The following is a 19,865-nucleotide window of genomic DNA, read 5'->3' on the forward strand; positions in this document are numbered from 1 at the left end:
GGCAAAGGAATTATCATGCGCTGCAAATGTTCAGTTTTCCAGGTTTTGAAGAAAATTCTCCACCATGTTCTCAAAGCACTGTTCCTTCCTGACATAGTGTGAGATATAATGACTTTGCAAAGTGGGTAGTACTCATTATTTTTCAAAACTCCCCAAAGTGATTAGCCTGCATTCTAGATCAATCACTTGCCAAAATTTAATTAAGAATGCGTGGGGGCAAATAAAACCCTTCTCTTCATCATTCCTTTTTGGTGCCGTGTTTCAGCCCCGGAGCTACGTTTTGCAGCCGGGTTTTATAAACCCTGGAAAACTGGGGTTTATAACGGAAAAGCTGAGGTGGCCTTCAGTGCAGCATACACTGCTGTTACCCATCAAGGCTTTTCCATGGGGCCACGATGAAAGGAGCAGGAGGACATTTCAGATATTTTTTTTCCATGTTCAACAGGTGTGGCTTATTATTCCACAGTATTTTTATTTCAAGGGAAAAGTTTAGTAACCCCAGCTGGCAGGTGAGCAGGATGGGGTTGGGGGAAGGAAGTCCTTTTTCACTGGCTCCATGCCAGGGCATGTGTGAGAGGCTTGTTTAATTGCTTCTGTAACGAGTACTATATGCAGGGTTGAGAAATGTTTAAATAGAAGAGTGAGCCTGTGAGTGCCTTAAACTTCTGTTGCTCATAGCCCACATCCCTGGATGTAATCAGCAGGCCTTGTAGCTTGCCATTCAAAATGCAGTTTCTCTGTGTGACTGGGGTGGGTGGGCTGGGGCGAGATCTGTTCTTGGAATAAATTGTTCGTGTTAAGCTTCCTCAGAGTAGGTCGGTATAAGTCCGCAACCTTTGTCTTGCTTACCTTTTTGTGTGCAAAATACCCTTATAACTCATATTTCATTTACCCTCATAGCATCTGCTGTTATAAACTAGGCTGCATCATCCACAAAAAAATGAGAGAAGTTTCCAATACCTGAAGCTAATATTCTGGGTACTGCTTTTGGTTCAGTTGGGTTACATTTTGTTGCATAATCATGATTGGTATATAGGTAACATGAAATATGGGTTGGGGCTCATAAGACATGGTAGAGGTAAGAGGGGTGGGAGTGGTTCTGAGAGAGCCATTAAGTTCAGCTACTGAAGCCTGTAGTATAAACTTGATGTTTTCATGTTCTCTGCAGCCATGATGGCTACCTACTTGGGAGCCAGCACTGATTTCAGCATGGTGGTTTACTAGACCTGTTGCTGATCAAGGAGGCATGGGGCAACTAGCACAGGGGAATCTGGCTGCAGACACAGATTTGACAGGGTCTTTCCTCCCTCCTCTAGCAACTACTGTATATGCCTCTACTTTGTGTATATTGACGTACTAAGGCAGATGGGGTGAAGTAATATAGTGCTTGTTTTTAAAATCTTGGGATTGCTTATCAAAGGGTTTTGCTCAGATAGTTTTACAATTTTAACTACCGTACTTTTCGCACCATAGGACGCACTTTTCCCGTCTTAAAAACTATGGGGAAAAGTCTGTGCGTCCTATGGAGCGAATGCAGGGGGGAGGCAGGCAGGAAAAGCCCCCAAGAGCCCCACACAAGCTTCGCGCGGCTCTTGCGGGCTTTTCCCCAAGAGGGAGAAGGGACTGACACCGCCAGTCAGTCCCTTCTCCCTCCTCTAGAAAAGCCTTGCACAACCTCTCCAGCCGCGGGAGGCTTCGCAAAGCTAAAGAGGAAGCCAGGGCAGGGAGCGCGATCCATCCCGTTCACTGCCCTGGCTCCCTCTTTAGACTTGCGCGCCTCTCCAGCAGGGTGGGGTGGGGTGGGGGAGGCTTTGCAAGGCTAAAGAGGAAGCCAGGGCAGGGAGCGCGATCCATCCCGTTCACTGCCCTGGCTTCCTCTTTAGACTTGCGCGCCTCTCCAGCCGCAAGAGATCTACCAGAGGTAGATCTTAACCCTTGCCTCACCTGGGAGCTTCTCTGGGCAGGAATTCCCTCAGCTTAAGTGGGGTGGGGGAAGTGTGGCAGGTAGGGGGTACCTACCTAGACACTGAAGCTACATGTCTCTCAGATGAAAATTGGGAGTGGGCATTGTGTGAAGTGGCTGTGGTTCTCCTGCTGCAGAACTGTAGTATAGAGTTGGGAGGGCCACCCGAGGGTCATCTAGCCCAGCCCCCTCACAATGTAGGAATCACAGCTAAAGAACGCCAGGCAGATGGTCCCCCAACCGCTGCTTAAAAGCCTCCAGTGGTGGAGACCCCAAACACCTTCCGAGGTCATAGAATTGCAGGGTTGGAAGGGAACCCTAGGAGTCATCTAGTCCAGCCCCGGTGGACAGCGGGCGCAATCCATCCTGTTGCGCAAGACTAAAGATGCTGCACAAGGCTAAAGAGGAAGCCAGGGCAGCGAGTGGGATGGATCGCGCTCACTGCCTTGTCTTCTTCTTTAGCCACGCTGGAGAGGTTTAGCTCCTGGCTGGAGAGGTTGCGTAGCTATGGATCCTGCGCGCGGTCTTGGCTTCTTTGCTCTTTGGGGCTGGTGGGGGAACCCGGGCCTCCCCCGCAGCCCCGCAGCCCCAAGAAGCTCTGGGAGAAGCAGACAGGCTGCACACAGCCTGTCCGTTGCTGTTTGGGGCTGGGGGGGGGGATAATATTTTTTCCCCTTGATTTCCCCCTCTGAAAACTAGGTGTGTCCTGTGGTCCGGTGCGTCCAATAGAGCAAAAAATACGGTACCTTTGGATACTAATCTTTTAAATCCTGGTAGCTTCATCACTTAATTCCATTGCCTCTGTATTATACAGTTCTCAGAGTCTACCTCTTGCGTATCTTCTCCATTTATTTAAATATTTATAAGTGTCACTTTTGTGTAAATACAACAAAGTAGTGTACACCATTCAAAAATTACAGCCTGTGATTCCAGAGCTACATCGTGCATTCAAAACCACAAAAGGGAGGTTGGATTGCAGACAGAGGATGAACTGATCATTTTTCTAAAGTTAGGTGCTAATATTTGATTCCCTCTCATTGCACTTCTTAGCTGATGTCCTAGGCTGCATTTGCTTTCAAAAAAGACACATACAGTGTTGCCTGTCGCTCTTCTCATCTGCTGTCTGTCACACCTGCCAAATCAAATGATGACTGGCATATCTTGACCCATATTCAGAGACTTAAGTTAACACCCCGACCTGTTAGGTTAATTGATAAATTGTGTCAGCCATTCAGTTTTCAACTTCCTTTTTCCTTGCCCAGGTTTCAGTTTCCCTTAGTGGTGCAGATGAAATCTTTATGTCTGTTCAAATGGAAGATGAGTTTTCTGTCTTTGGTTATTGAAGGGAATAATAATAATAATAATGATGATGATGATTTTTTATTTATACCCACCCATCTGGGAGGCTTCCAACAAAATATTAAAATACAGTGATCTGTTAAACATTAAAAGCTTCCCTAAACAGGGCTGCCTTCAGATGTCGTCTAAAAGTCTGGTAGTTGGTCTTCTCTTTGACATCTGGTGGGAGGGCGTTCCACAGGGTGGGTACCACTACCGAGAAGGCCCTCTACCTGGTTCCCTGTAACTTGGCTTCTTGCAGTGAGGGAACCGCCAGAAGGCCCTCGGCGCTGGACCTTAGTGTCCAGGTAGAACGATGGGGGTGGAGATGCTCCTTCAGGTATACATACTGGACCAAGGCTGTTTAGGGCTTTAAAGGTCAGCACCAACACTTTGAATTGTGCTCGGAAACGTACTGGGAGCCAATGTAGGTCTTTCAAGACCGGTGTTATGTGGTCTCAGCGGCCGTTCCCAGTCACCAGTCTGGCTGCTGCATTCTGGATTAGTTGTAGTTTCCAGGTCACCTTCAAAGGTAGCCCCACATAGAGCGCATTGCAGTAATCCAAGCGAGAGATAACTAGAGCATGCACTACTCTGGCAAGACAGTCCACAGGCAGATAGGGTCTCAGCCTACGTACCAGATGGAGCTGGTAAACAACTGCCCTGGACACAGATTTGACCTGTGCCTCCATGGACAGCCGTGAGTCCAAAATGACTGCACACCTGGTCCTTCAGGGGCACAGTTACCCCATTTAGGACCAGGGAGTCCTCCACACCCGCCCGCCTCCTTTTCCCCAAAAACAGTGCTTCTGTCTTGTCAGGATTCAACCGCAATCTGTTAGCCGCCATCCATCCTCCAAGCGCCTCCAGAACATCACTGCCTTCACTGGTTCCGATTTGAAAGAGAGGTAGAGCTGAGTGTCATCCACATATTGATGAACACCCAGCCCAACCCCCCTGATGATCTCTCCCAGTGGCTGCATATAGATGTTGAAAAGCATGGGGGAGAGGACAGAACCCTGAGGCACCCCACAAGTGGGAGCCCAGGGGTCTGAACACTCATCTCCCACCACCACTTTCTGAACATGGCCCAGGAGGAAGGAGCAGAACCACTGTATAACAGTGCCCCCAGCTCCCAGCCCCTCTAGACGATCCAGAAGGATGTTATGGTCGATGGTGTCAAAAGCCGCTGAGAGATCCAGCAGAACTAGGAAACAGCTCTCACCTTTGTCCCTAGACTGCTGGAGATCATTGACCAGTGCGACCAAGGCACTTTCAGTCCCATGGTGAGGCCTGAATCCTGACTGGAAGGGATCCAAATGGTCCACTTCTTCCAGGCATGCCTGGAGTTGTTCAGCAACCACTCGCTCAATCAGCTTGCCCAAGAATGGAAGATTTGAGACTGGGTGATAGTTGGCTATATTGGCAGCATCTAAAGATGGTTTTTTAAGAAGCAGTTTAATGACCACCTCTTTCAGCAGGTCTGGGAAGGCTCCCTCACAGAGAGACCACGAAGCCCATTGCCCAGCCCTTCCTGGCTAGCTTTTATAAGCCAGGATAGGCAAGGATCAAGTAGACAGATGGTTGGTTTCACTCGTCCAAACAGCCTGTCCACATCCTCGGAGGTAACTGATTGGAATTGATCCCAATAAGGGTTCTCAGAGGCTGTGGTCAGACTATGCGTATTCAGCAATCACAGAACTGACTTTGTGTGACTTCATTTTGGAGCTCCTCCTTTCTAGCACCTTTCAAGTTTCCAGCATTCAATGTTTCAAGATGAATCATACCTGGGCAGCAAAAACGCCTCTACTTCTCAAGCATTTTCCTCCATCTCCTCTATCAACCTGGTTCTTGCCAAAATATTTTGAATGTTGAAAGTGCACACACATTTAATTTCATACATGTGCCATTGTTTTTCCCATCTTCATGCTTTCTGCTCTGCCTGTTGGGAACAGCTTTACTCTGAAGCCGACAAAGTGTGAGGGATAGCCTTAAGGGCCCAGTGCCAGAACAAATAATGTGAGAAGTGACCCACGGAGTCAGTTTGAAAATGAAAGCAAAAAGACGATGGTAGCAAATAAACTATGCGTCAGGTCCTTCATTTCTCTTCTGGTCTGCTACCAGCTGCCATTAGTAGCAGCTTTATGTGAGGAAAGAGAGGCTGCCTCTTCCCTAGATTGAAGTCTAATTCACATAGTCTGCTTCCTGCAATTATGGGAAATAATGTGTACCTTCTGACTGCTTCCCATTCTTACTCTATAGTGATGTGTTTGAGGTGGGGTTCTTTCTCTTTCTAACTTTCTCCCTCTTTATCTCCCACAGGGTGCCAAGAAGCTGTGCCCTCAGTGCAATACCATCACCTCTCCAGGGGACCTCAGGCGTATCTACTTATGAAGGACATGGCTGCTCAGACCAGGGATTTGGGGGAAAGAAATGGCAGCAAACAATGAAAGACATTTGAAAGCAAAACCTAGAGACTCCAAATGTGAACTAGAGGCTGAGGGAGCAGCGCAATGCCTCTGCTTCCAAACCTGTCACTGGTGCCGCCAACTCCACGGGAAGGCCAAACCAGAATCCTTATTGTGAATCCCCGCCTTTTTTTACAGACTGATGTTCCACACCTGTCCTATTTCTTCAAGAGTGAGGTTCCATCTTGGACGACTTGCAAGCCTTTCCAGGGGAGCGTCTTGACAAGCCAACCTGGCCCAACCCCACATGCCAACTCAAGTAGGGACTGGATCTTCCACATCAGGAACTGTCATAACCTGTCACTTGTGTTCTCTCCCCTCCCCTTTTTTGTGGTGTTCTAGTGTTTTTTTAGAAGTCAGAGAGAAAGAGAGAGCCTACACTTGCAAACCCACAAAGGCAGAATGAAGCACATGTAATATAGACTATATGTTTACAATGTTGTGTATAAATGGGATAGACTCCAACATTACATACTAATATGTTTCCCTTTTATTTTTTCCTTTGTTCTTGGGTTGTACTTTTTTTAAAAAAGAGAAAAAAAATAAGCAGAGAACATTAAACCCATATTTTTCTTGGTTCTACAAAGTTTTGGCATTAAAGTCATTAGTTTAAAAGAAATATAAATATATATATATATTATACATATATATAATATAAATGGTTTAATGTTCTGTGGTGTATATTTCCTCATTCAGATATGACGTTAACAGCTTCTAGTAACAGCTGTAGTTTTTGCCCGTAACACAACTTCTGGGGGAAGTAGGGAAAAGTAGCTAATGGGCTCTTTTTATCAAATCTTTATCACACTGAAACAGTTTTAATTTTTCACTGAGGGGAAAGCAAGAAACTTGCAGATCAGGCTTACAATGCTTTACCCCATTGCCAGCTGGGTAAAGGACAGAAGTTTACATGAAGACAGAGGAGCAAAAAATAGGTTGGCAGTGGTGGTTATCAGAATTCAGGGCTGTAAGTTTATCTCTTAAAAGTCCTCTTTAGTTCAAGCATATTGTATTCACCCGCCTCTGCGCCTGCTCTGTAGCTCTTCCTGTGATGCAAGAAAAACACCATATTCTAGCCATCTAGTATCTGAGCGGGGGTGGGGCGGGGCGCAGGAAGTACTCTAGCACTTCCTCCATTCTACTTCCTCATGAAAGATGATGTGTTTCACTAGTCAGGCAGGTTCTGTATCACTCTGGCATACTGTTTTGCCATGCCCAGCCACTGCCAGTCTGCCTTGCTCTGAAATGCTTTTCCGTGTAGGTGCAGCATGATGTCCTAATTTTTCAGAGGTTCAGGTCCAGTAATACATCAGGTTCCAGTTTTGAAAAGAAAAGAAAGTGGGGTATGTGTTGGCTTTTTGTGACACTGGTTTCGTTTCCTCCTGTTCTCTCTCCTACTTGTACTGTGGCAATAGTGGAACTCAACCCAGGCAGGTCCACACAAGGTTGGATTCAGTTAATCCCTCTTCGCCTGTTTCTGCAGCGTTCCTGACATCAACCTTTTACTCAGACCCCTGTTCTGCATTTGAAAATATCTCCAGCTGTGGCTCACGTATATTCTGCTTACTACCTGCCTTAATCAGAAACAAGCAACTGACATTTTTAAATACATAGCCAAACAAGCCGCCTGCATTCCACCCGAGGGAAATTTTACAGGGTTGCCGGAAGCTTGAAAGGGGAAGCAAGCACTATGCTTGGCAATAATTTGGGTAGGCAAATGTCCCTGTCATGAATCACCTTTTAAACTGAGGCAGACTGCTGCTCTGGGATATCCTGCAAGGTATTTTGTTCTTTTTCTCTAATCTGTGACTTAAGCACTAGAAAGTCATGGTTGCACTAAAACATCTGGCTATCGTCAGTCATGCTGTTGTCAAAAGGATTGGTTTTATATGAATGAGACTTCTACCACAAGAGAGTTGTATTTTGCAGTACAGGATTCCATATTCCTGTTGCAATTTGGCTGATAATGTGCTACTGCTGTCTACTGAATGCAAGCTGGAAATGGCTATTATCAGCAGGGCCTTGCTGTTTGACTTCACCCTGTTCAACACACACTATTGTCTAGTGGGAAATGGTTTCATACCCTTTGAGCAGGCGCAGCCAATATGGTGCCCTCCAGATATTGGGACTGCAACTCCAAATATCCCTAACCATTGGCCATGTTGGCTGGGGCTGATGTGAGTTGGCAGTCTCCTAACAGCTGGCAGGCACCATAGTGGCTACGACCGCAAAATTCTAAGCTTCCATTGTGTCCAAAGAACTTCTGAACTGCTATGTCTCACTCAAAGTGTTTCTGATTGCTGCTACATAGGAACGAGTCTGAGGAAGGACCATCTGCAGCCTGTATTAACAGGAGAAACACATCTTCAAGCAGCAGTTGATTGGCATCATAAATAGGTAGCAATAGTTTGCAAAAGGCACAAAGTTTCAGCAACTGCCTTTGCTCACGATGGGGCTTCCTCCACTGGTATAGCACTTAAGCCTTCCTAAAGGCAATCAAATGAAATTTGTCATGGTGGGGATGTCTGAATTGCACCCAAACCTGCGCACCTTGTACAAGCAATCTCTGCTCAGGCATTTAGGACAGAGCTATATTTCTCCCAGATCTGTTTCAGAATAGGCAGTGCTGAGGCAGCTCATTTTTGATTTCCCAGTCTGGGAACAATGAGCTTTCTCTGGTCCTGTGGACCACCACTAAGCCAAATGAATATATATAAACCACATATAACTAGTAGGCTTTATTTTTAAAGTTGATTTGTCCCTGCTTTTTTTCTTGAGAGGGTAGGGAGGGGAGAGAAGACCTGATGGGAAGATGCAAGGACTTGTTACCTCCTCTGGAGCGAGGCACATTTTGCAAAACTCTGTGACTTCGTCCTCAAAAAGCTTAAAAATAAATGAACTATCTTTGCCCAAAGATTCCCAGCTGCACAAGGTGATATTCAAGTTGTGTCTATGATTGTGTGTCGATGTATATTCTATAAAAAGGTACTTGTCATTCCCGTTTGTAAACTACATTGACATTAATTAAATGAGTATAAAATCTTCCAAGTTTGCCTCCTGCCCTCTGCTTGCTTCCTGGTTTCATCCCTGGTTTTGGCAATTGCATAAACATATGATTCCGCTCCTGCTGCCCTCAAAACATGGTAGCCGTTAAGTCACATTCATGCAGGACCCACTGAATTATCCACCTGCTCCAGTGCCTCATGGCGGGGGCAAGGAATCCTTTTTCATCCCAAGGGTCATATTCCTTCATGGGCTGCCTTCCAAGGGGCTGCATGCCAGTAGTGTTCCATGTTTTGACTTTTCCTTAAAATATTCTCAAACCATTTGTGCAAATATGCAAGGAGGCTCTAATGAGCCCTGTCAGCAGAAGCCTTGTGCAAAGACTTCTGGTTGCCCAATGGGGCTTCCCTCCTACCTCACAGTTGGCTTTGGGGAAGATTAGGAGAACCCTTAGAGCGGCACGAGGCGAGTGGGATCATTCCATAGGGCAGGCAAACTGAAATGTTTGCGCAGAAATGATCAAGAGGCTGGAACAGTGCCCTTAAAAAGGGAAAGTCAAAGTTTGGAGCTCCTAATAAAAAAGGGTTGGGAACCTAATAGACAGGAAAAAAGTACCGTATTTATCGCTCTATAGGACGCACTTTTTCCCCTCCAAAAATTAAGGGGAAATGTGTGTGCGTCCTATAGAGCGAATGCAGGCTGCGCCGCTAAGCTGAAAGGCAGAACAGGGAGACGGAGCGCTGCGGAGGGCTCCGTCTTGCTGTTCTAGCTTGCGGACGGATGGGCGCAAAGCCTCTCCAGGGCAGCGGGGTGCGTTCACCCCGCTCTCCTGCAGAGGCTAGCAAGGCTGTCCCCAAGCCAGAACAGCGAGACGGAGGGCTCCGTCTCGCTGTTCTGGCTTGGGGCGGCTGCGCGCAAAGCCTCTCCAGGAAAGCGGGGTGCGTTCACCCCGCTCTCCTGCAGAGGCTAGCGAGGCTGTTTCCAAGCCAGAACAGCGAGACGGAGGGCTCCATCTCGCTGTTCTGGCTTGGGGCGGCTGGGCACAAAGCCTCTCCAGGAAAGCGGGGTGCGTTCACCCTGCTCTCCTGCAGAGGCTAGCGAGGCTGTCCCCAAGCCAGAACAGCGAGACGGAGGGCTCCGTCTCGCTGTTCTGGCTTGGGGCGGCTGCGCGCAAAGCCTCTCCAGGAAAGCGGGGTGCGTTCACCCCGCTCTCCTGCAGAGGCTAGCAAGGCTGTCCCCAAGCCAGAACAGCGAGACGGAGGGCTCCATCTCGCTGTTCTGGCTTGGGGCGGCTGCGTGCAAAGCCTCTCCAGGAAAGCGGGGTGCGTTCACCCCGCTCTCCTGCAGAGGCTAGCGAGGCTGTCTCCAAGCCAGAACAGCGAGACGGAGGGCTCCGTCTCGCTGTTCTGGCTTGGGGCGGCTGGGCGCAAAGCCTCTCCAGGAAAGCGGGGTGCGTTCACCCTGCTCTCCTGCAGAGGCTAGCGAGGCTGTCCCCAAGCCAGAACAGCGAGACGGAGGGCAGAACAGCGAGACGGAACAGCTCCATAGGCTCGGGTGAATGCACCTTGAACGCACCTTGTTTTACAGGGGGAGAACAAGGAAAAAATATTTTTTCCCTGTTCTCCCCCTCCTATAGTCCGGTGCGTCCTATGGTCCGGTGCGTCCAATAGAGCGAAAAATACGGTACTCATGATGTGTAGAGCGTGCTCCTCTATCTCAAATCTAGAGTCCAAGGTCATCAAGCAAATCTGAATGTTGGGAGATTCAGGACAGACAAAGTATACTTCTTCACCTAGTGTGCAGTTTAACTGTCACTAAAGAGATGATAAAGCTAGTAAAATGCTAGTACAAAAAAGCCAGAGCTGCTTGTTTTTCAAACCTGGTTTCTAAATTTTAAAATGTTTAGCATAACACAAGTTATTTTAAGTTACAGAATAAATAAAACAAGGAATGGGGAAGCTATTGCAGCCACCACATTTGTGAAAACTATATACATAATCCCATAACTCATGCAGCTAAATGCTGAGTTGGAAGGTATCTCCTGAGGTCACTAGTCCTGCCACCTCTTCAATGCAAGGTCTATATAGTGCAGAATGAAATTCCTTCCTAAATAACAGCTAATTTAGCCTCTGCTTAGACCCCTCCAGCAAGAGAGACAGTCATGCCTAAGAATGTGCAAAACCCCATTGCCCATTTGCCTTCTGAACATGCTGCTTTTGGGGTTCCATCCAGGCTCTTTCCCTGAAGTTTTGGGCTGTAATTTGTATTTGTAGCTTGCTGACAACCAATACTGTAGCATCTGCACACAGGTCAGCCAGATCTACTTATAGCATGGAATCTTATTAGTAACACTAGGTAAAGGCCCATGGAATTTCACAGGGCTCCAGCTCTTTACCCTCCCATTCTCATTCTATTCATATCCCACTCAAACCCTAATTCAGGCTTCCTCAACAACTCCCATGATCCCTAGCTAGCAGGATCAGTGGTCAGGGATGATGGAATTGTAGTCCCAAAACATCTGGAGGGTCGAGGTTGAGGAAGCCTGCCCTAATTACTAGCAAAACCCTACATCTTGCCAGGGGCCAGATGAGGAGAAACAAACATGTCCATCCCCTTGTTCTGCTTGCAGCAAGGGTCTCGGAAAGGATCTCACCAAGGAAAAGAGGTACTGAAGGAACAGCATGAAGCAGAGAATCAGCAAGAATAGGATATGAGCAAGTTGACCAAATAAATAGCTGCTTTCCCCAATTGAGGGCATTTGTAGGAGCATATAATAAACTATGCATCCCTTCATTCACTGTCTTGAGACTAGAGCCACACATTACCTTGCATTGCATGGTCCCCAATCCACATATGCACAGATAATGAAAACGTGGGGGCAGAGGGGCACTTGTAGGTAAGAAAGAGTGGTTGGGTGAGTCTTGAACCCTATCTGTGCCCAGAAACTCTCCTGTATAAATCCCCCCAGGAGGGTCTGAGTGTACCTAGGCAAAAAAGCATGCCATGAGGTAATTGCAAGAGAGTATTAGACACAGAAAGGATAAAGCACCCTCCCTGTCTGCTGAGTCTCCTCTTGCACATGCTGTCCTCAACATTATAATGCAAAGTCAGGGCTGGGAAACTCCATGATTATTATTATTATTAAGTTATTTACTGAATTTATATTATAGCTGCTCATCAATAAATATTCTCTGGGCAGCTTGCAAATACAATACACCATGCTCAATACAATAAAAGCAAAAAACTTGTGACACCAGCCCAAATTTAAAACACAATTAAAAAGTCTAGGTGAATAAAAAGGTCATGGAATATGAAGGTGGCCCTACACTTATGGAATTCACCTGTCCCCCCCTCCCCCCACGGTTTTAGTTCCTGATGCAAATTGCACTGCAGAGATGGAGAAGGTGGCTTGTTAATAGCATGTTCGGTTTATAATGGGCTATTTTAGTGCTAGGTACTTTTTAGATTACAGTATTTTGAATGGTGCTTGTTTTAAATGTTTTAAAATTGGTAGTTTTGTGAATATTTTTCCCTTTAAAAAAACAGTTATAAATTTACCGTATATGAACTTAAACTATAGCTTAGTTCTCTCTCTCTCAAACACACACACATTTGCAACATTCTTAGGGTTCAGGGTTATGAGAATATTCCTATAAAATGAAGGCTCTCAACAAATACCGTAAAAGAAGCATTAGCTGAATAATTGAGAATTGACCGAAGTTTATTTAGGGTTAGAGAAATGTGGTTTGAAAGAGAATTAAGAATCTTGTTTAACAAAAATACAAGATTGGTTTCAGGGGGGCGGTGTCTAGATTCTATGCCAGCTAGTGTTTGTTTTAAACACAATACCATTATGCATTTTTTTCTGGGGCAGATGGCTTGACACTTGGAACGCTCTCCGTAAACCCACATAAATGCTACACAAATCTTCTGATGCTATAAGAAATTGAAGCTAGACTGCAATCCCCAACTGTCTACTGGAGTTCCTGCCTTACAGCATTCCTGTGCTAAGCTGCTGCTTTTCATTCAAGCAGAGTGGGAAATCTCTGGCCCTAGTGGGAAATCTCTGACCCTTGGGTCCTTAGGCCATTCCCCTCAGTGGTCTTGTTCTACGCCCTCTTCAGGTGCTTGTGCCTGACTGAAATGCCTCTGGCAGAACAATGGGCAATACCTCTTCTGGGAGACACCTTGAGATGCTAACAAGCAGACATATGATGATGAAGCTGTCTCCCATTCAGGGGTGTCTCGGCCCATTTCGCCACCTGAGGCAAAATGGGAAGGTGCTGCCCTGTGTGTGCATGCTGCCCACCACCCCTGTTGAGGCTTCACTATCCATGGTCATGCAGCTATGTCTTCCGGGTTCCAGCAAGATCTCTCAGGCTCTCACAAGATCTCACCAGAAGCCGCCACAGCCACTTCTCCAGCAGAAGGGGGGGAGGGGGGACAACAGAGGCACCCCTTGGATTCTACTGCCTGAGGCAGCTGCCTCAGTCTACCTCATGGACGAGCCAGCCCTGCTCCCATTGTCTGTCCCCAATACAACCCCATACAGTAATTGAAGCACACCAGCTGCAACTAAGGTCCTGTAAGGCAGTGTTTCCCAACCTTTTTCCAACCGTAGCCCCCTACCAACTTTGTTTCCTTCCTGTGCCCCCGCCCCAGGCGTAGCCATGGAAGGCAAGGGGCATGTGCCCCCCAAATAAGTAAAAATCAATATAAATCTGAGGTTCTGCTTCCCCTAACAAAAGCCTGCCCCCTAACAAAAATCCTGGCTATGCCCATGCCCTTCTGTTGTACCAGTAGAAAGGTAGCTATTTAAATGTTTTGTTTGTAACTAGAACATGTTTTATTTATATTTTGTATAATTTATACAAAATACAATTACATAAAATGATAGGAACATAATGAAATATTGTTGAAGCAGAAAAACAGAGCCTAATAGAGCTGGAAGAGACCCTAAGGGTCATGTTTCTAGCCCAACCTCCTGCAATGTAGGAAACTCCGCTAAAGCATCCATGACAGATCGCCAGCCAACCTCTGCTTAGAAACCTCCAAGGAAGGAGAGTCCAGAACCTACCGAGGGAGATCCATGCATTATAAAAAGTAAACAACACTTATTTGACTCCAGTTATTTGACACAGAGGGGGAAACCTACAGATACAGTCCAAAGGCGCACAGGGAGTTCTGTATATATGGGAGAATTTTAAAAAGCAAGTGGTCTTCACTGACCTGGTGCAAAAAGATCTTGTCATGCGGAGGAGCCCTGGCTGCCTAGATAAAACACTATAGTCTCACACACCCTTACCTGGGAGTAAGGTCCACTGAACACAGTGTGGCTTTCTTCTGAGTAGATAATTATTTACAAGATGCAATTCAGGAGCACTATTCAAGCCCGCTTGGTTAAGTGCTGGGATGGATTTCACCCCACACCTTGCAAAGCCAGGCTGATGCTGCTGACAGGCCCTGCACCCCTCAGCAACATCCAAATGCCCTGATCCACTAGGCGCTGGGGTGGATTGCACCCTGCACCTTGCAGAGTCAGGCCCGGGCTGCCACCTGGCTCAGCACTGGCAGCAGCATCAAAGCTAACAGCAAATGCCAAACAACCTACTCAGAGGAGTTTAGAATCCAAAGGAGTTTCCAGGACACCAGTTCTTATCTTGCCCCTCCAAAGTGACAACATTTCAGAAACCAGAGGCACAATCTGAAATTCAGAGCTACTTCTCAAATCCCAGGCACCATCAAGAGCAATAACAAGCTAAGCAGATCAAGGTCGGGCAGCAGCAGTTGATTCCTGAAATGTGACTGTTTTAATATCTGTCCTGGGCTTTGTTGCTCCCTAGAGCCAAAGGGGTGGCAGAGGAGGATTTTCCAGTTTATGGGGCAGAGCGAGAAAAATCTTAGTATTGACTATCCGTAAAGCGTTTATGACTGCACATTGCACACACTGGATTGTGAGTGAGTTTGGAAAGTGCAATAACTGCCTCATCCAGCCCTCCTTGTTTGGAACTGCTTGTCCAGCAAATGGTCAGCTGCCCTTGGGGCAAACAAAGCCCCATCCCAGGTGAACTCACCCTCTTGTTTATTTTCCTATCACCCAGTAACCAGAGTGATGCACCCCTAACAGTACAAACCTTTACAAACCAGAGCAAACAGAGTGGGATACAGGTTTTCCAAACGGGGGAGAAAGAAAGGTTTGAGTAGGAATTCAGCCAAACCAAAATATTGAGTGGATTTCACCACAGTACTAAGGCTGTGTCTGTACAGCACATGCCTGTGCTTCCACTTTGGCAACTCAGGAGGAAAAAATCACTCTCCTTACCTTAGAAAGTCCTCCTTTCAACAGCATGAAGCCATGGAAGCAGCAAAGTCTTTTCTGGGCCATCACCAAACATATGGGGAGATGGGTGAGCAGATGCAATAGAGAACAAGGCTCCTGTTAACTTTTAACAGCTGCACTGAAGAGGGTGGATCCAGCATGTGACCTCTGGGGAGTGGATGAGCTGCACAGGTTTATTCAATCCCTCAAATTACCACAGTGAGGCTGTACCTTGATAGTGAAAGCATGTCAGGTGTGCAATTTTACTGGCAAGCTAAGGTGAACTCATCACTTTACTTACTCCAATTCTGTGTAGATCATTAGTGCATAACATGGGTCTAAATTCTCACACAAAACTCCTTATTCTCTCAGTGAAAGGCAGTTTTCAGATTCTTCTTAGGGTCTCCATTAGTAAATCAGCACTAGACTCATCATGCATCTGCGAGGAGTAAACAGGACTATCAGTTCCAACCATGACTTCCAGGGAGGCTTGAACCTTTGTACCCCTCCTTTTAGTGCTAAGCTTTCTCTTCAAGTAATTATTTGTACATTCGTGAACATTAACAGTCTTAGTTTAATGTTCACATTAACAGTCATAATTTAAATCATCCTACCAAAAGGTGTAGCTAAAAATAAGACCAGGGAAGTATTTGGGTTTGTCTTATTCTATTTTCGAGGTCTGAGTAGTTAATATCCTGCTGTGCTCACCAGCTGGGTCACTGGCACCAAACAGCTTCTTTATATCAAATTAGGAATACCCCAAAATATATCAGAAACAGCTGCTCTCTCTCTTAAACTCTGAGAATTTTTAAGGAACTGGGCAGATATTAGATCTTGGGAATAAACCTCCATCAAGCCAAGTCTGGCTCCATGGTGCCCCATAAGAAGGCCTGAGAGACAGGCCAAGGGACTGCTGCTCCTTCCAGAATCCTTCAGCCACATGCCTACCTCTTCGCCCTGCCTCCCCAGCACATAGTTCCCTGCTGATATATGTTCCCTTAAGCCCTTGTGATTGCAGGTTGGGGAGTTTATTTTCAAGATCTAATTCCACACAATAAAAACTGTATCGGGTCATAAAGAAAGCAGCTCTCTCATTCCCATTCATATGCTCAGTATCAATAGGTAGTTAGCTCCCTGGAGCTGCTGCTCCATTATGCTCAGGCACAGTCCCTCTGAGCCAGGGTCATTTGAACAGGTACAGTCTTTATAGCCCCTGCTGCCAATAGAACCACAAAGTTGTATTCATGCTCACCCCATGCTTGAAAGAGAAGAGGTTGTTTTAATGTTGCAATCCCCCTCAACAGACCCCTACTACCAGATTCCCCATTATCATCAAGATTTTGACAGAACATACTCCTATAGACCACAATTGTTATTTCAGGTCACCATGCTGCATTCTGAAAAATATCAGGCTGGTGTATGGGGGGGGGGCGGGGAGGAGCAGAGAGTATTCCAGGAGTTAACATTCACCTCCTGACTCCTCCAGAGTTGCAGAAAGGTTGACCAGAGAAAATAGATCCATGCAAATGAAAGCAGATCACACACAGAAAGGCTCAGAATATGGGAGGACCACTTTACCATCCATCAAAGTCGAGCTAGCTCATGTTGCTCAACATCAAATATCCCAGGGCCTCCCGTGCTTCTATGCACTGTACCACAGGGCAAATGCAGAGTAGTGGAAGTGTTAGTGAGTCTTCTGTGTGGATCAATGCTGACATCTGCTGGTAAGAACAGTCTTTCAAAGCAAGAGAAATTGCAGTCAGCAAAAGAGACTACATCAGGGTGGTTCAACCTCTCAGACTTCGACACAGAACTCACAGGGCACTGAACTTAAATCTTCATATTGTAAATTAAAATACAGCGGTACCTTAGGTTACAAACACCTCGGGTTACAAACACTTCGGGTTACAGACTCTGCTAACCTGGAAGTAGTACCTCGGGTTAAGAACTTTGCCCCAGGATAAGAACAGAAATCGTGCGGCAGCAGCACGAGGCCCCATTAGCTAAAGTGGTACCTAAGGTTAAGAACAGTTTCAGGTTAAGAACGGACCTCCAGAACGAATTAAGTTCGTAACCAGAGGTACCACTGTATGTGCAATATACTGAATATTATTTAATATACACAATAGATTTAATGTATTTATTTATTAAACAAAATGTAATGCAAAAATTATTTTAGAAGGCTATGCACAGCCTCCCCACCCTCTCCTCCTCACAGGCCCACTGGTGCCACTGCAGAACACGCAACCATTACAGGAAGGCTGTGAGGAAGGAACCAGCAGCAGGGCGGCTGCCACCATCATTAACTTCACTCTCTCTCTCTCTCACACACACACACACATACACACCACCACCCGACAAGGGCGCTGCAGGACAGCACAACCTGCAGCCCCCACTCTTCCCTCATCTGCCCATCTCAACCCCCCACCATCATCCACAACAAGCATATGTAGGAATGACAGGCCAACATCTGGAGGGCCACAATTCCCCATCCCTATTGAACTTGTGGACATTTACTCAGGAGTTTGTCCCATTTATTCCAATGGGTCTTACAGCCTATGTGCCCTTAACAAAAGCTTCATTTATGGTATGCTAAGATCCAGAAGCAGCACAACAGCTGACTTGCCTGCCTTTTCTTTTTTTAGCCACTCTGTCAACTGTTCCTGTGCCCACAGTAGCTATGTTTAGGCAGGCACAGTGCAACAAGGACACCTGAAATGGAAAGGAGTGAGCAGACTGGAGTCCAAGCAGCAGAAGGGTGAAGTGATCAGGTGGCCCGGGGCATCCACTGCCCTGCTCCCCAGCCCAAACGCAGAGATGGTAGAAGTCCAGCAACATCTACAAGGTCACATGTTTCCCATCCCTGCCTTAGACACAAAATCACCAGGCATTGCCATGCAGTAGGTACAGGGAGTAGGGGTGCCAACCTGAATTATATATGGGGGGGGGGCAGGTAAGCACCACCCCACATAATTTGGTCACAAGACACACACACACCATTTGAATGGCAATGTCCACCAACTCTGTTGAGCCCGGCCCCCTCAAATATTTTAGGAGGGTCAAAGGGACCTGCCCCTAGGAGTTGGCTCCTATGACAGGAAGCATTTCATTTGTATTCATCAATAGCAGCAAGATATAGGCTGGTCAAATTTCTTTTTCCTGTACTCTTAAGAGTTGGATAACAAGCAGCAAGATGCTTCCCTCCACTACTGAATCCACATACCAAGAAAAGCTTGACCTGCTGAATGTCTGCTTATCATACAGCTACTGAAAACTGAAGTCCTGCCAGAAAAGAGGTAGCAACCCTTGAAAGATGACAAAAGGTGTTGTGGTAGGACATATTAGAACCTCACTGACTTTTCAGGTTAATATTTTTTAAATCGTAGTTAAATTATAAACATTCATTTAAAAGCCAGGCTTAATCTTTGCAAGTCTAAGATGTTTTCAGTCCTCCCATGGTCATCCTAATACAGTATCAAAGCTTCAATAAAGACATCAGATAAGTGGGCATATCTGTATGGTTTTAAGATGGTTGTTAACTGCCCTGGGCTCCAATAGGAGGAAGTGTGGGTATTAGTATAATTAAGAAATAAACAAGTGCCAAATATAATGCATGCCTAGGGCAGATGAAGCAAGTGTCTTGTTTAACCCCAGGATTTTAACATGAGGGATTATCGGGGGCAAAATTCCTTGGAATTATAGAGAAAGATAATGGCAACAAGTTTAAATTAAGAAATACTTTATGAAGAGCTATGAGTCATCATGCAAGGCAAAGAGATGCCTCAGAATTAACTGTGAGTCCATAGGATCTTAAGGGAAGGCAAGCTGGTGGGGGGAGCTGAGCAAAGTCCCTTTAACTGAACAGATGACAACCATCCTCAAAGAATTCTCTAGTGGCTCTTTGCCCACAGTTGCAGGCAAATTCTAAAGAAAATGAATGCATATTGAGAATCAGAGTCACTGAAAGATGAGGAGGGATGACTTTAAAAATTATGTTCAACTCAGAAATATTTCTGACAATGAGAAGCACTTGAAAGGCAAGAAGAGATGACAGAAACTGCTACCCTTTGCATCTTGCAGCTCAGTAAGCAAACAGTGAGAGTGATTACTGCTGTATACAAATGTAGCAGTTTTTGTGCATTTGTCCACTAATAGAAGAACTATTTTCTCAAAAATTACTGGGTTTTTTTTGCCAATATGTTGAAGTTTAAGAACGCTGAACAACTGTCAAATTGCTTGGGATTTTATACCGTCACAATATTATTATTATCTTACTTACGCTGCATTGTAAAATATCAACAGTTAAAACTTCAAACCAAACTCAACAAGAGACTCGTTCATACTATAGTGTTGGAAACCACATCTATCAATGATGGGCTTTTGATGCTTTTTATATTTCCAGTTCTGGATACCCACCACTTTTTTCCTACTTCTTCAATCTATTCTGCATGTAACCTCCTTGTAACTTTGCATTAATTAGAATTCCTAGTGGAGAAATAAACACCACCACCACTTTGGTCTCCAGTTCAGCTGGGCACATACAGATAATGCTCCAAATGGGGGTGTGCATTTCCATGCACATCAAAAGACTCATCTAGTCAATTAAACGGTGATCAGATAAGCACTGAACGTGCATCCGCACCAACTGTGGTTATGGAAGCCTGAGTCTCCATGTGCATTGCCTTTGCCCAATTGGGGCATTTACCTCTCAAAACTATTCACATCCACACTCATTCTTCTTTTCTAGAGATCAACCCATGCCTGTTCCCTCATC

General features: G+C 45.9%; 1 protein-coding gene across 14 annotated transcripts in view; it reads left to right on the plus strand.

Moving 5' to 3' along the window:
- The window catches only part of RNF220 (ring finger protein 220), a 314,664-nt gene extending 305,847 nt beyond the window's left edge, over positions 1 to 8,817 (plus strand). For all 14 annotated transcript variants that reach the window (XM_083446089.1, XM_083446091.1, XM_083446087.1 and 11 more), the window contains one exon: positions 5,624 to 8,817. In XM_083446089.1, coding sequence (XP_083302215.1) covers positions 5,624 to 5,695 — 72 coding nt within the window. In that variant the 3' untranslated portion in view covers positions 5,696 to 8,817. The remainder of the gene's footprint in view (positions 1 to 5,623) is intronic.
- Positions 8,818 to 19,865: the final 11,048 nt, after the last annotated feature.

This window comes from Podarcis tiliguerta (assembly GCF_965153285.1).
Source record: "Podarcis tiliguerta genome assembly, chromosome: 6".
NCBI lineage: Eukaryota > Metazoa > Chordata > Lepidosauria > Squamata > Lacertidae > Podarcis > Podarcis tiliguerta.